This window comes from Hemiscyllium ocellatum, chromosome 14 (genome assembly GCF_020745735.1).
Source record: "Hemiscyllium ocellatum isolate sHemOce1 chromosome 14, sHemOce1.pat.X.cur, whole genome shotgun sequence".
Lineage (NCBI taxonomy): Eukaryota > Metazoa > Chordata > Chondrichthyes > Orectolobiformes > Hemiscylliidae > Hemiscyllium > Hemiscyllium ocellatum.
Window position 1 is genome coordinate 54,297,696 of NC_083414.1, and position 17,620 is coordinate 54,315,315.

General features: G+C 39.7%; 1 protein-coding gene across 8 annotated transcripts in view; it reads right to left on the reverse strand.

Annotated features, from left to right (window-relative positions):
- chl1b (cell adhesion molecule L1-like b) overlaps positions 1-17,620 on the reverse strand; it is an 892,764-nt gene that overhangs the window by 200,126 nt on the left and 675,018 nt on the right. For all 8 annotated transcript variants that reach the window (XM_060835722.1, XM_060835723.1, XM_060835715.1 and 5 more), the window contains one exon: positions 13,223-13,338. In XM_060835722.1, coding sequence (XP_060691705.1) covers positions 13,223-13,338 — 116 coding nt within the window. The remainder of the gene's footprint in view (positions 1-13,222; positions 13,339-17,620) is intronic.

A 17,620-nucleotide genomic window follows, 5' to 3' on the forward strand; every position in this document is an offset into this window, starting at 1 on the left:
TCATTTATAAAACGTTCACCACTCGCATTTTTATGATCAAAGCTAACATTATTAGTGGGCAAGGCAGATCCCAGACAGAAACCTGGCTTGATAGGTCATATTTTGATTAATTTTGGTTTCATCGAAGTGTTCTCTCACTGAACCATATTCACACTCGCCCTCAGATTTTCTTTGAATAACATACTGTAACAGATTTCGTAAAAAAGAAAATAACGTAAAACATAATAGACCGTACCATCTATTTATAACATAAATTCGAAGATCGAAGAGTGTGGTGGTCTGGCAGCATCCGAGGAGCAAGAGAATCGACATTTTGGGCATGAACCCTTCATCAGGAATGTTTTTGATAAAGAGCTCAGGCTCGAAACGTCGATTCTCCTGCTCCTCGGATGCTGCCTGACCTGCTGTGCTTTTCCAGCACCACACTCTCGACTCTGATCTCCAGCATCTGCAGTCCTCACTTTCTCCTAACAAATTCAAAGATGTTTGACTACACTGAAAAGTATATTCCCATTCATATCATAGTAGTTCTTTATAAACTGAGATGAAACAAATCAATTTCATAAACGTATCCAAAAATGTACTCTTGGTATGGTATCCAAGGCATCATTTATGTAATATTTACACCAGAGTCTCTGTAACTAACACCTTGGTTGGTTTAAATCACTTGTGATTTTAACATTTAGGCTGGAACTACGGATAGCTTCTTCCTGGACCTATCACATTTAAAGTGGATTTAACGCCCACACGGTTTTATCCCTGCACTTCTGGTTTTGGACTTAAACTAAAGTTTCCTTTAACATAACCTAGTTCACTATACGCATATAATTCCCTTCCCTGGAACGCTTCCCATATAGCAATATTATTCAAAGGACACACTGGACAGCTCCAATTTTCACACACAATATTTCTAAGTTAATCTCTGCTGTTTCCCTTAAGTTTAAAAATAACATCTCCTCCTAAACTTGACATTCTAAACTTGTTTATCTTGTTTGGTCATAAAACTCTTTAATTCTGATTCCAGGCTTCAAAACTTGTTTGAAAATAAATTACCAAGATCACAGAAATGCTCAAGTTAATTGTTAACTTCAAACATACCAAATCTACCAACTCTTAAACCGGAAGTCCAAATTTACAATATCCAATATTAAAACACACAGATATATATTTATCCTGCAGTTCATATCACTTTCGTTATCAAGACCAAAATTATGAAGTATCCCAGGGATAGGTTATAGCTGAGTCTAAACTCTTATAAAATGTTATTTGTGCTAATCAACAAATCTGGTAGGAGAAAGTGAGGACTGCAGATGCTGGAAATCAGAATCAAATGTGTGGTGCTGGAAAAGCACAGCAGATCAGGCAGCATCCGAGGAACAGGAGAAGTAACGTTTCAGGCATAAGCACTTCATCAGGAATGAGGCTTGTGGGCTGGGGGTGCTGAGAGATAAATGGGAGGGAGGTGGGGCTGTGGGAGTGGGGGGAGGTAGCTGAGAATGCAAGAGGTAGATGAAGGTGAGGGAAAGGTGATAGGTTGGAGAGGGAGGTGGAGAGGATAGATGGGAAAGGTGGTGGATCGGTCAAGAGGGTGGTGCCAAGTTGGGGGTTCGCCACTGAGATAAGGTTGTGGGAGGGGAAATGAGCAAACTGGTGAAATTTATATTATTCCCATATAGTTGCAGGGCCCCAGGGTGGAAAAGGAGATGTTCTCCCTCCAGGCATCAGGTGGTGAGGCTTTGTCAATGGAAGCGGCCCAGGACCTGCATGACCTTGGTGGAGTGAAAGGGGAATTGAAGTGTTCAGCCATGGGCGGTGGAGTTGGTTGGTGCAGGTGTCCCAGAAATGTTCACTAAAATGATCCACAAGTTGGCATCTGTTGATGTAGAGGAGTTGGGGAGACAGGATGCCAACTTGTGGATCGTTCCAGTGAATATTGCTGGGACACCTGCACCAACCAAACCCACCGCCCCATTGGCTGAACACTTCAACTCCCCCTCCCACTCCGCCAAAGACATGCAGATCCTGGGCCTCCTCCAGAGACAAACCCTAAACACACGATGCCTGGAGGAAGAACGCCTCATCTTCCACCATGGGAACCTGCAACCACATGGGATTAATGTGGATTTTACCAGTTTGCTCATTTTCCCTCCCCCCATCATATCTCAGTCCCAAAACTCCAACTTGGCACTGCCCTCTTGACCTGTCCATTGTCTTTCCCATCTATCCTCTCCACCCTCTTCTCCAACCTATCACCTTCTCTCCCACCTTCACTGACCTATTGCATTCTCAACTACCTTCCTCCCAGGCCCACCCCCTCCCATTTGTCTCTCAGCCCTCCTGGCCCACAAGCCTCATTCCTGATGATGGACTTATGCCCAAATCACGGATTCTTCTGCTCCTTGGATGCTGTGCTTTTCCGGCACAACACTCTCGACTCTAATCAACAAATCTCCCAACAACATGAGGAAATTACTATTGTCTGTGATTATAATCTTCCAGCTAATCATAACATCTCCCACATTAGCACAGTTTTCATTCAAAATTACAAATCATTCTAAGTAAAGCATCTCTTTTTATTAACTATAAAGATTTGATGATCTGTGTATTTACTGAAAGAACACCTGTACTCTTTTTGCACTATACATCATCAGTCATCTCCCCAAATGTGAAATGAATACTAGATTTTTAAAACATTTATACCTGTAACTTAGGAATTAATACTGCTTATCCAGTAAAATATGAAGCCTTGGTGTTTGGAACATATCAATGTTGAAAAACAGTTGCATTGATCTTGTAAAGGAGATTGTATTAAACAGAAAAATGATTCCAAGGATTACTGTCTGTGGGACACTTTTTTCATCTTGAAAGAAATGCATATGAATAGTCACTTGGTAATACAGAATTTGAGTATTGTCCATTGAGCCCTTTTGGTTTGTAATCATCAAAGCAGACACAAGAATGGTAAATTTCAAAGTGAGCAACAATTTATGTTGCATGAGAAAGGGAGTCTGACTGGTTTACAAGTTGACTCTGAATAATTGAGGCATTGCCATGGAGAATGCACCAGGGAAGTATTGTTCCCATGCTTTATTAAATTTTTGAAAAAATATATAGCGCATGGAACTGTTCAGGGGCTCACAACCTGGCTCATTCATGCTTGCTAAAAGCTATACATTGTCATATACAGGATGTGGCTCAATGGCAATGGACTGGCATGGAGCAGAAATTTGCAGTCCTCCCTCAGGAAGGGGTTGACCTTCCACTCCAGCCATTCCATCACTTTTTCTCACCGGGCTGTCCATAGTGGTGGTCCTGTTATGATAATCAGATATCACATGGAAGGTAAGCTGTTCAATTGAGTTAAGTCCAAGAGACCAAAGTGACTAAGGTTGTCCTTTCAGATTTCCTGTTTGCTAATAACCGTGCATGAACCAACAGTTTATAGCTGGAAATGAAATGCAGCTTGCAATTGTTCTCCAATGCATACAATGACTTTGGTCCTATACCCATAGCAAAGTAAACTGAAATAATGTGCCATCCTTTTTCATGAATGTGTTGTGTTCATGACAAAAAGCTGTCAGTAGTGGCTCATTTCACTTGTCTCTGTGATCTAACAAATTGTCTGTATTAAGGACGATCTTTGGCAGAGTAACTCTACTTTCCAAACTGAAAACTAAGTGTCAAGCAACAGTACTAAACTCTGGTCAATATATTCAAAAATGCATTCCAGCATAATGCCAAGAAGCTCAACTACCTCGACCTGAACTGCCTTGGGAAGCATCTGAAGACGAGTTGGTTGAACAAATTACCAGAAACTATGGTGCTTGGGAATGCCATGCACCACAGAAAATTGAGACAGTCACAGCTAGGTTACACTAATCACACAGCTAGAATCCCTCTCACTCTCTTATCAAAGTCAAACTTGCATGGAGAATTTGAGTATGGAGTTCACTCATGGTGGTCAAAGAAAGCACTACAAGAATACATTTGAAGATTTCACTTAGGATTTTGATGACAACATTGACTCTTGGGAGAAGCTCAATCAGGATCTGGCACAGCCAAAAACTAAAGCAGTCTGTCATCCCTGGAAAACAAGTGGGCAGCAGAAGCAGGAAGAAACTGCCATGACAGGAAATTCTCAACCAACTACCTGTTCAAAACTTGATCTTTTCTATTTGCAACAGATCCTCCCGGGAGAAGACCAGACTTCGCAGTCACTTGTGTACCCATTGGAACCCTGCCAAATAGCCAAATGATGAATATATACTTAATCTCAAACAATAAACAATAAAAACTCCATCCATGCATTTTTGTGTCATTCAATTATAGCCCAGACTGCACATGCCAATTTTACAATTGTGTAGTTTGGGGTCCAAACCTTTTTGAGGATATCCCCTATTGCAATCTCCCCCAGTTAAATAATTAACAATGTATTTTTGTGTGTCATGGTTCAGCTGTATCTCAACTAGTGTTTAGTTATGAAGGAATACTGTGCAGTAGTACTTTAAATTTAATCTTCTTTTCAGGCTGCTAGGCAGAGCCCAGGATGAAATGTTTCATTTAGGTTTCTGAAGAAAAGTTGATTATTTAGCATTCTGTTAAAAATCATAAATCCTCTGACTTCTATTTCAGCAGGTTATTTTACTTTAACGCAAGAGAGACATTCCCTGTCAGAGTCTTAGACATTTACAAAATATGATTGCTGGTAAAAAAAAATTACATTTAAACAAATAAGTTACAAAAAAATGGCTATCGTTATATGTGAAACAGGAACTGTGACATGAGGACTGAAAATATGTACTTCTATAGTTTATTATTGGATATTCCCTGGCGTTTCTCATCAGAGAATGGGAAACCTGCATGACATGTGCAGTGTATTTAGCTTCTAAATATTCCCAGCTTATCGCTCATAATGAGGCTTATGAATGTAATAAGGTTGACATTGGCAAATAACATAGTATTTATTCTGTTCAGGCAATCTGCTCAGAGATACGTGATGCTTAACACATGAAGTTTTTTTTATGCAAAACTATCAATACCTTTACCATTCTTGTGTCTGTTTTGATGATTGCAAATCAAAAAGATTCAACAGTGTGTCTCTTTTCTGAAATACTCTTTTAGCAGATCTCCCTTGAAATCGCTCAACTTGAGGAAGGTTTTCTACTTGTCACTTTCCTTGGTCTTCTCTTATTCCCTGCAAGTCCCCACTTTTTCCATTTCCTTAGAAAATCTTTTTTCTTACTCTTTATCTCAAATTAATCTCACTCTCTTTGTTCCTCCTGATGTCTCTAACATTCACAGGCTTCCTTTGCTCCAGCTCAAACCCCATCTCTTACAAACCATTTGATGCTATTTCTATTCATATATAACCTCTCTATCACTGTCCTCCCTCCTCATTCGCTTCACTGTCTTTCTGATCCCCGATATCTTCCTGTGTATTTCCGTACACTTTCAGATAATGGAAGGAAAAATTGACAACAGTTCAGATGGTGAAGAGAAAATATTAAAATGCGGAAAGACCTCGGACTGAAGAAGAAGTGGAAACAAACACATGGAATTAAAATTGGAAAAATGAAACAGCAGGAATGTCTAAGTACCAATGACAGGTCAGGGTTGTCTGTGATTCCCTGAAATACTCGCAGTGGGCGAAAAGGCTCATGATACCAAAGAACACAATTGCAAATGGTAAGGCCTGACGAATGTAAATTTTAAAAGGATATGTAATCTTTAACAGAGGAAGTGCAGCAGCAGCAGCAGCATCCTGAACTGGGAGGAAGGAAAGCTAATTATGACTGTAAAATAACACTTTGTTTTAGAGTTTTAAAAGAAGATCCAATTATAACACCTACCGTTAGAACATAGCCATGGACAGAAATAGGGTTATTATGAAATAATGGAATAATTAAAGATGGTTAATATGAGGACAAAAGGCCATCTATGCAAAATTTTTAATTTTTTTAAATAAGATAAAGTGTATGCTGGAGAGTAGGCTATTTTTTTCACACTCCTGCATGTTCTTTTACCTCCAACTCTCTTAATTGAACTTTGAAGTTTTCCTATTGAGAAAGATTTCAGTTCTCAGACCTTTAGAAGAGAAAACCTGATACTTCACTTTTAGGCCTGGTCTCCAAAGAATAATGAATAAACTATGTTTAAAAACTGAAAGATACACAAAGGTTAAATGTAACTCTATTTGACTTTCTTAGGCTCAGCATCTCAGGCCAATTGTGTCTCCACCCAGGACCCAACATGTGCTGCTTTCAGTCATTTGAAGTTACATTCTAAGCCATGTACATGGAGTTCAGCACACAAACATAAAACCTTTGTCACTATTTCAGTTACTTCTGAGTATCTTCACATGATGCTCATCGATTTGCGGAGGTTACACAATCAGGTTGTAAGTTTTCTCACTGAGCTGGCAGGTTTGTTTCCAGAATTTCATTACCATGCCAGGTAACATCACCAGTGAGCCTCCGGTGAAGCTCTGGTGTTATGTTTCGCTTTCTATTTATGTTTCTTGGTCTCTTAAGGTGTGTTATCTCATTACCAGTTCTTTTTCCGAGAGATAGGTAAATGGGGTCCAAATGGATGTGTTTATTGATGCGTTTGAATGCCAGGCCTCTCAGGATTTTCCTGTCTCTGTTCAGCCTGTCCTCGGATGGATGTGTTGTCCCAGTCAACGTGGTGTCCTTCTTATAACATAAGGATACTAGTGAGAGTGGGTCATGTCTTTTAGTGTTTAATTGGTGTTCATGTATGCTGGTGGCTAGTCTTCTGCCTGTCTGTCCGGTGCAGTGTTTATTACACTTCTTCATGGTGCTTTGCCAATGACATTTGTTTTGCTAATTGTTGGTGTAGGCTCCTTTAGATTCATCAGTAGCTGTTGAAGTGTGTTGTAGGTTTGTAGGCTACCATGATGTCAAAGAGTCAGAGTAGTCTGCTAGCCATCTCCAAGATGCCTTTGATGTATGGTAGTGTGCCTTGAGTTTCTGGGCATATTGCATCTACTTGTTTGGGTTTGTTGGTTAAGAATTGGTGGACTGTGTTTATTAGGTACCTGTTCTTCTTGTATACGCTACATAGGTTTTTTTATTTAGGTTACACAATGTACACCCCTCTAAACTGCAGCTTACATTATAAATGGATTGATGATTTAAACAGTAAATAGCAAAGTGAATAGTGATTAAGATAATAAACTAGCAGAAACAGGTTGAATATACAAGAACATTATACACAATTCAGACTGGACTCCCAAAATTACCATTTACATTGACAGAATAGTTATCATCCACAGAATTTCTCACCCATCTACAATGCTTTCAGACAAACCAAGCTGACTGAAATAAGGTACATTAAAAACTTCAAAGTTCTCTGACATAAAATAAATGGCACACAAAGTTGCCCTCAAAATAAATGGCTTGACCCCTCTCAGTTATTAGGTGAAAGTGAGGACTGCAGATGCTGAAGATTCCATATGAGGGGCTTTTGCCCAAAACATCAATTATCTTGCTTCTCAGACGTTGCCTTGCCTGCTGTGCTTTTCCAGCACCACACTCTCAGTTATTGTCAGATCCAACTGAATTTTTGAGACACATGTGTAACAAAGTAAGCTGGGTCATTTTTCTGATACATTGAATATGCGATTTTCCTACATTTACCCTAATAAGTCACACACAAAAGGTTTAGTTTATTATTATAAACATATTATGAAAATGTGCAGCAGCTCTGCATCATTACAGAAAGAAGTATGGAGCTTCAAATGGGAGACAGGTTAACAACAATATATAGTACTCTATTAAGGTATAAGTACTACTGTGTAACAAACTAATTGACTGAAAGTAACTCATTGCTCCGAAGAAGACAAACTAGCTCCTTGTAATATGTTTAAGCTGCCTCTTGTTCCTGCTCTAATACGCTATTCATGAGATGTTATAAATTGGTGAACAAATCTATTAAATGGTAATAGTCCTATTACAGGGCTATCAAAACTAAATCATTTACATAGGTTTCCTCAGCAAAAGAAAATATTTGTGCCAGTTTTTTTCCAAGGTTGCTTATCTGCGAATATTTTCCCTCAGATGCTGTCTACAAACGCCTTTCTTTTTTAACGTAGTGACCATAATTTGTGTAAAAGTTACTGCAACAGAAAAGAATTGACTTGAAAACAATGCAGAGGTAATACACTTAAACAGAAATTAAAATGTTTGTTTCTTTATTAACTAACCTCTGGAATGAAGCAATAAATTTTAACTAGCAAGTGTATGTAAATTTGGACACAGTACAGAATTAAAAGCCTGAAAATTGGCAGTGCAGCAGGAACCTGGCTCCAACCTGAAGAATTCAACATTGAACTGCAGTGCATTAGGTTACAAATTAGTAACGTCCTTCAGGAGAGGCAGCTTGCTAATTTCACTATGATAACTACTCAGTCATGTTATCATAGCTTTTGAAAACTGGGAGGCTTTATAAATTTTGGAGACAAATTTTATAATTTTAAATGTTACTTTCTCACCTTTGGAGTTTTGATTTTGGCTGTCAGATCACCATTGGCTTCACTGATGCTTTTTACTCTGGTGAGGATTAAGATGACCAGCAGCATTAACAGCCTCAGCAGCATGAGTAGGCAGGAAGAACAGCAACAACTGGTTCTTCACAGACATGCCACTCCACAGCGGTGAAGGATGAATAAAGAGGCACAAGATGGAGGAAACCATACATACAAGGGTGAACATGTATGTTGCGAACTTCTGTATGCTTCAGGTAGCTGAGGATGTCATGTTTGCTAATAGTAGGAATTTGCAGCTGACCAGAACACAACCTGCTCTTACATGGAACTAAGTCATTCCTGCTCTCAACATTATTGGGGAAAAAAAAGCAATGCAGATGCAGGATTACCTGAAAGATAAATAAAAAATGCTGGAGAAACTCAATTCTGAAGAAAAGCCACTGGAAATGGGTAGCACGGTGGCTCAGTGGTTAGCACTGCTGCCTCACAGCAGCAGGGTCCCAGGTTCGATTCCAGCCCCGGGCGAGTGTGTGGAGTTTGCACATTCTTCCCGTGTCTGCGTGGGCTTCCTCCGGGTGCTCCGGTTTCCTCACACAGTTCAAAGATGTGCAGGTCAGGTGAATTGGCCGTGGTAAATTGCCCATAGTGTTAGGTGCATTAGTCAGAGGGAAGTGGGTCTGGGTGGGCCACTCTTCGGAGGGTCAGTGTGGTTGGGCTGAAGGGCCTGTTTCCACACTGTCGGTAAGCTAATCAATGTGTTAACTTTGCTTTCTCTCCATCCCTGTTGAGTTTCTCTCAATACCTTTGCCTCTGGTTCTTCTAGTTCTCTACCAAAGACATTTGTGGGATCTGATAGTTCATAAATGCATAAACAAGCGACTGATGCCAGAGTTTGAAATTATGTCAATTTTGTCAGTGATGCCAAAGGATGTTTGGGTTTTCTAGCTGGCTTCCCACAAGAGCAAGGCACCTTCAGTTGCATGTGTGCATCAACTAAGACAGCCAGGGATCACCCAGGACCATTCATCAACCATAAAAGGGCTTCCACTCCATCAACGTGCAGTCACCTATATGTGTGCAAGATTCCCAGCAGCTGCAGTGATACTTTCAGCCTGAGGTGATCGATCCTTCCCGATCTGTTTGCACTTCAATGCAGACTTACTGGCTGGCTGATTAGGGATAGCATATTTATTGCGTAGCTATTGACACCCATAAGGAATAAAACTGATGAGGCCCAGATATGATGCAATGAAAGCCATTCAACAAGGACAGGCAGGAGGTTGGAAGAACACAGCAAGCCAGGCTGCATCAGGAGATAGAGACGTCGACGTTTCAGGTGTAACCCTTCTTCAGGCTTGCTGTGTTCTTCCAGCTTCCTGTCTATCCACTTTGGATTCCAGCATCTGCTTTGTTTGTCTCTATTCAACAAGGTCAGTTAGGTTGGTATCATCGAAGAACAGTTCTCTGATTGGACCAGATTAACAGCCCCAATCAGGGAGCCCTGGCTGATAGAAATTAAAAAGCCAGACATCCAGTTCACTCTGAGAGCTGGTTCCGAGGGAGCTGGGTCAGTGTCAAGGACTCTCCATGCGCAAATAAAGGGTTACTTGATAACAGGATACTGGCATCTGTGGAGTTGCATGCTAGAGAGTGCTTCAGATGCCTAGATCAATCTGAAGGTGACCTTCAATTTCCAGAATGATTGTAATGTGCCCTACTCTGCACAACAGTAAAGTTTGGAGTTGCAGGGAAATCAAAGTGCAGAGCTCTTCAAACAACTTTAAACAGAAGGGAGAAGAACATGATAGGATTAAACTTTCATGAGCAGCACAGATTACTGTCCAGGATGTGCTCATTCTTGTACGTTTCATGTAGGTTCCACAAGTCCACCCATCTGCAAAAGCCATTCCGCTTCATTTTCAGAATGCATTGCCAGAATTGTAGGGGAGGGGGTTTCAACTGAGGCACTTAAGAGAGCATTAGGTGATTAATTAAGTTAAAACAACATCCAGAGTTCTGGTAAAAAGGCACTAAGTCAAAATGCTCAGAGGGCCAACGCTGGCAAAATGGATTGAATGGAGTACTTCTGCACTTTAACAATTCGATATCTTACCTCAACACAAAATCATCCAAGTGAAAACCAAGCATCCCTTTCACAGTCCTCCATAGTTCAATACTGATTCCTGTCTTACCAAATGAAAAAGCACGAATGCCAGGTAACCATCAAAAATGATAAACACTGAAAACATCCGCACTGCTTGAAATTTAAGAAACATACCATTCCATAACACACCCTTTTGCCCCTGCTTTTAGTATCATAAAACTTTAGACATTCTCATCTGAGGATGCTTGCTAATTCCTTCGTAGGAATGGGCAGCATTTATTGTCTCTCTGTAATTGCTCAGAAAACAGTTATGAACCAAATACAGTGCTGTGTACCTGGAGTTAGATCTAGGCCAGAGCAACTAAGAGTGGCAGATTTCATTTTATAAAAGAAATTAATGTATCACATGGCAATTGACAGTTTGCATACATTGTGGTGGGTCTGTGGTGGATATGTTGGCGAGCATGCTATCATGGAACAGAAGGAGGAGAGAGGTGAATTTTTACAGACAACAAAATTTGAGAAGATGCATCATGGTTCACAGAGTCAAAGATTTCCGTGAAATCAAAAAAGGCCTTGCACACAAATTGTTGCTGCTCTCTGCATTTAACTCGAATTTGTCTTCCGGAGAAGATCATGTCCACTGCATCTCCTGATGGATAGAATCTGCACTGGGACTCTCGGAGAAGTCTTCAGCCATGGGGCAGAGCGATAGAGGTGGATTTTTATAATGACCTTCACTGCTGTTGAGAGAAATTATGCATACAGTGCTTGTATGTGCCAATGCTCAATATCTGAGCTCCAAGCTATAGTCAATGCATTCATGGAGGTATACGACACAATGGGCTTTTAGGCTAAACATCTGGAAGATAGAAGGCCCCCAACAGCCTGCTGCCACTGCACAACATTGTCCCTCATAACTACCCATTGCTAGACACTGAACATTGTGGATCAACTCTCATACCTTTGGAGTCTCTCCTCAGTGAGGGCAGATATGCACAATGAAATTCAACTTTGCTTCCAGTGGGCCAGTTCCGCCACCAGCCATCTGAGGAGTAGACTAACAACAAAAACCTTAAACCTGACAGCAAGTTCATGCTCTACAGGGCAACAGTGTTACCAGCTCTCTTGTACGTGTCAGATATATGGACAATGTGCAATCAGTGGAGACATATTGTCAGTGATGCTTTCACAAAACATTGTGAATTCAGTGGTAAGATTAGTGCTTCAATGTCAATGTTCACTCTCTCACAGAACATTGTCCTCAGTATCATGCTCATCATGGCCAATCATCTGAATTGAAAATATGTTGCAGGAAAAGCGCAGCAGGTCAGGCAGCATCCAAGGAACAGGAGAATCAACATTTCGGGCATAAGCCCTTCTTCAGGTGTCTGAGACAGTTAATTTGATGGTTTCACTCCTTTTGGACATCTCTCATGTCACTTAGACAGTAATCACCTCAAATACACAACTGACATATTAATACCCTTGACAATATTTAGGAAACTAGTTGACATGTGTCTTTTTCATCCTGTTTCGTATGGCAATGCTTTCTTCACCCAATGATATAAAGACCTACAAGACAAGACTAACAATTCTTTTTTTGGAGTCAGTGAATACAAAGCCAGCCATAGTGCATTTCACTCGTACATTATTGCACAAGTTCTTTCGATTTAATTGAAAGAAGGAGGATGATACTTAATGATAAAAGTGCTCTTATTTCCATGACTACCTTACTCTGTTTTGTCATAAATTGGGTCTTAGTTTTACCTCACGCTCATACAATTGTTTAATTAACATTTTGAATCAACAGTCTTGAACGTTGGCAGACAGTTAAACAACTAACAGGAAGATGAGTATCAACAAATGTTCCCAACACCAACAATGGGGAATCCTAGGATTTTAGTGCAGAAGAGAGTGTAGTTTGTTTAGGAAATGAGCTGCTAGAGGAAGTGGTGGAGGCTGGTACAATTACAAAATTTAAAATGCATCTGAATGGGTATATAAATAGGAAGGATTTGGAGGGATATAGGACAAGTGCCGTCAAATGGGGCTGGATTAATTTAGGATATCCGGTTGACATGGATGAGTTGGAGTGAACGGTCTGTTTCCGTGCTGCACATCTCTATGACTGACAGCATCTTCCCAGCCAGCTACAACCTTGAAGGACAAGGGCAGCAGTTGAATGGGAACATCACAATCCACAAGCTTCCCTCCAAGCGACATACTAGATTGACTTGAAACTATATCACAGTTCCCTTATTTCAGTTTGGTCAAAATCCTGGAACTCATGGCACTGTGGATGTATTGACACTCCAAGGACTGCAAAGTTTCAAGAAGGCAGCTCACCACTGTTATCTCCGAGGCAATCAGGATGGCGGCCTTCAGTGATGCCACATTCCATGAACATATGCTTGGAAAAGATAATTTGAAATTCATACCATCAAGTCAGAAAGCACATTCACACTGTCATCTATGTTTCAGAGGTAAAGGTATCTTAAAACCATATTCAATAAAAAAAAGATCATTTTTATCTGTAATACTTTCAAAATAGCAATACATCGCAGGCTCATCTCAAACAATATTATTCAATAATACAGAGATAACCTGACCTTATAACCTTCCAGGTGGCCACGAATTTTGTCTTTTGGTACTTCCGACCATGTGACTTTAATTAAAGTACTGTTCATGATCTCAACAGCAACGTTCAAAGGTGCCGCTTCAGGAACTGTTAAAGTAAGCACAGAACTTGTGTTAAAGATACACAATGTCTAAAAACACTGCACTTGCATCGTTTCATGGAAGAAATTTCTAGAAAACTGTTGAACATGACATTGAAGATAGTGAAATCTGTACAATTTTCAGATGATCCTGAGAATCACATTGCACTCAAATATTATGCATGCCTTGGGGAATTTTAAAGAGAATATAAGTGTGAAGTTTTAAATATGCTTGGCTTTTGTCACTTTAAGCTCATTCATCTTTTGCTGACTGCAATTGCTTGTCTCATGGGACAAATTACTTCTATAACGAGCAATTGCCGGAGGTATAAGAAGTTCAAGAAGACTTTCTGAAGATTAAGCTCAGCTCCTGATTTATGCTCTGTTTAACTGTGTAAGTTATTAAATGATGTTCAAGAGTACAACTATAATGCATGTCACTGAAATTAGTTTTAGCTTTCTAAGCTTAGCAGAGCAGGCTGAAAGGGCCAGGTGGTCTACCCCTAACTCTGATATGACTAAATGAAAGCAAAGGGGCCACTCATCACCTTCTCATGAAGCATCTTTACATCATTGAAAACTTGCTTTTAAATCAGAGTATTTCCTGCAGGAAATATAACTTCAGGTTTTAAATAATTGTAAAATATAGTATACAGCCAACTTTAACTGCTGTACATTGTTCACAAAGGAGGAAAAAATACACTTAATCTGATACTGTTTGTGGAGGCAAAAATCAATCTTGGTGACCTATTGAAAACATATATTTTTATGTAGATAGGATGTCTTCTTGACTGAAAGAATCTTTTGTGCAAGGTTTGGGTTTATATTTTAAAAAAAAATTGGATCCTTAGAACAAATTGGCAATGGAAGCGACTTTAAACTTGCATAGTCCTCTGGGGACAGGCAGGACTTTTACTTTGAAAAAACCCAACTGACAGCTTCTTACACATTTCTTTCATTCTGCAAATCACCCTGAAAGAAATGTGACCTCACTTCATCTGACCAATTAATGCACTTCAAGGTACACTTCAGAGAATGGACATATTTGTAGTCTAATAGAACTTAGTGATGTCTTATAAACATGTGCTCTTCCCTCCCAGTTGGACATACGTGTCACAAATAAGTGCCTTCTCCTGCAGTTTTACTGAAATATGAACATACTTAATCACTCCAAAAATTAGTCATCTCACATCACAAACATAAATGTGAACAATTCAAGAGCAGCATTGATTTTGAGCTATTTTCATTAAAGAATTTACAAATATTGCATAAAGTCAATACTTTTTTCTCAAGGTTTTGTTTTCTTTTACTTGGGGTCAGGAACCTCAGCAATATCTCATCTTTCACTGAAAAAAAATGGTAAGCTACAAAGAGAAAATCCACTTTATGTTCTACAATGTTACATATTAGGCCAATAGAATACAGAGTCAATAAAGTTTCCTTTTTTTCTAAAAAAAAATAGAATTTCTTCTTTCCTCAAAAGCTGTTCATCATTAGTTCCATTCATTACAGCATAGCCAACCTTAATTTTCAAACTTCTTGCAAAAGTCAAATCCCAATAAGTGATGCCACATTTTAAAGATTCCAGTAAATACAGCCATACACCTCCTGCAAATGTTTCACCTTAATTTGCAAAATGCTGTGCCATTCACGTAAAGAAAAACAACACTATCATTGATTTCTTGATATCAATAAGCTAACAAATCCCAAGTGACAAAATGCATAAAAAGAAAAAGTCTTTGTTGATTTCAGGGCTGCTGCATAGAATTCAAATGAAAACTTCAAATCTAGTGATGCAGGTTTAATCATTTATTTCTAAAGCAGTATGGATCATGGATTACAAAATCAAACTTTTTCATTCATTTATCAAAATAAATCAGAATTATCTTGCCTTAAAAACAACTGAAAACTCTTTCTTTCTCCCAACCCAGACCGACATTAATCTGACATATTTTCTTTCAATAAAAGGCCCACTTTAGAGACAGGAGAAAGTGAGGTCTGCAGATGATGGAGATCAGAGCTGAAAATGTGTTGCTGGAAAAGCGCAGCAGGTCAGGCAGCATCCAAGGAACAAGAGATTTGACGTTTTGGGCATAAGCCCTTTGTTCCTGAAGAAAGGCTTATGCCCGAAACGTCGAATCTCCTGTTCCTTGGATGCTGCCTGACCTGCTGCGTTTTTCCAGCAACACATTTTCACCACTTTAGAGAAAGGCAAACATATCATTATACAGCATAATTTATAACAGGGGTGTTGTGTGTTTGACGAAACAACTATGATCAATTTGTGATTGAGATAGAGACCCGCCAACAATCATTGTTTCTGTACTGTGTGTAAGGGCCTGTTTGGTTAACAGTGACAGAAGGTGAAGCATGTCTGAGTCCGAACAACAAGATGAACTTGTCTCAGCAGGATGCAGGAAATGACATGACACCAGCAGGTGCAAGTGACACTGATTTGGGCAAAATAGAAATGACTATTCGGAGGCAAAGAATATCAGTCTGTCGCCATCAGGAATTAGAGCTGAACTCCCTGACTCTCTAACCAAAGCGGCACTAAAATGTCAGATTGGATAAGTCTAATCCAGCCTCCAATATGAGTTCTAACAGATCTATTACCATATACAGAATCTCCAACCAAACGTTTTCTGTGCTAATATTTATATTATTTCTGTATTTATCACTGCAATATTAATCCAAGTTTCTGGTTGAAAAATCTAAACGGCCTGGAGGGCTTAACAAATTTTCAAAAATGCGTTCTCCGCATATTTTGGAGACTGGTGGGCTGTTAACCATGACAGGTTTTCAACTAATGACGCCCTGAAGTTCCACATTTGAAACAAACATGAGTGGATAATTTTACTGCAATGAGGCAAAGTTCCTCAACTCTCATGGCTGTGAAAACAACATCCAGCCCATTCCTATTGAGCTCCCTCATTCATACCCACTGCTCTTGGCTCATTTATGGCACCTGTCAAACACAGTAAACTTTATTACAATGACGTGTCTGTAGATACCTGCAATACTGCTCCTTATTTCAAATATTTCTGAACTGAACTGTGGAGTCGTGATTTTTGATCAGATTGGGAGTAGAGCCATCAGTTTTCTCCAACTGGCAATTCTGATGACAATAAAGCATGCAGGAGTGGGGCAGACCAATAATTTAACAAGGCTTCATCAAAAAGGATTTGATCATCTCGACCCCACACTCAGCTTCCCCATTCGACTGTAGCTTGGCAAGATGGTTACATCTTCATAATCTGGCAATGGCTGCAAAATGGCCAAAAGACTTATTGGCAAACTGTTGCCTATAAGTTTGAGATTGTGAAGGACCTAACCTCTTTACTCAAAAAAAAATCTCAGAGTTTTGAATCTTTAATTTATAACACTGGGGCTTTTAGTTTTGTCTGACCTAAAAAGGTAGAAAGGATTTATGAATCAAGTAGAATTTATTCAGGATTTTATAAATACTTAACATGCAGTAAAGCCAACACAAAAACTGCATTCTCCTTCAAGACCCAGGTTCCCTTGCCAGTCCAGGTGATGCCTTTCCTCCTCTCTCCATGAAGGGATGTTCCATCACAGATGATCTTTGTTTAAAGACAGAGCATTACACAAAGTTGAAGCTGCCAAGTTCAAATTTTTGCTGATTTCTTTGAAGCCGACAAAGAAACCTTGAATTGCATCAGATATAATTTTTAAAATACCCTTGCTTAACCCAGACCACTTTAGGTTGACCACAAGCAGTTTTGTTTTAGATTAGATTCCCTACAGTGTGGAAACAGGCCGTTCGGCCCAACCAGTCCACACCGACCCTCTGAAGGGTAACCCACCCAGACCCATTTCCCTCCGACTAATCATCTAGCACTATGGACAATTTAGAATGGACAACTCACCTAAGCTACACATCTTTGAACTGTGAGCACCCAGAGGAAATCCACGCAAACACGAGGAGAATGTGCAAACTCCACACAGTCACCCGAGGCTAAAAGTGAACCTGGGACCCTGCTTCTTGAGGCAGCAGTGCTAACCCCTGAGCCACCGTGCTGCCCCTTATGTTTCCCAATGAATTGTCTCATGAGCAGAAACTCAAATTATTATAGTATCCTGAAACTTAGCAGCATTATCAAAACCTTAGAGATCCACTTTCAGACACAACTATGACCACATACTATGCGTAGTGAATATTTTATACAAGACCCCAGAAATTCTCTGTGATAGTGGTCTGCAACTTTGTTACTTCTATCCATGATGAAAAATCACTGACAGCAAAAAAGTAATCCTATTTATCAG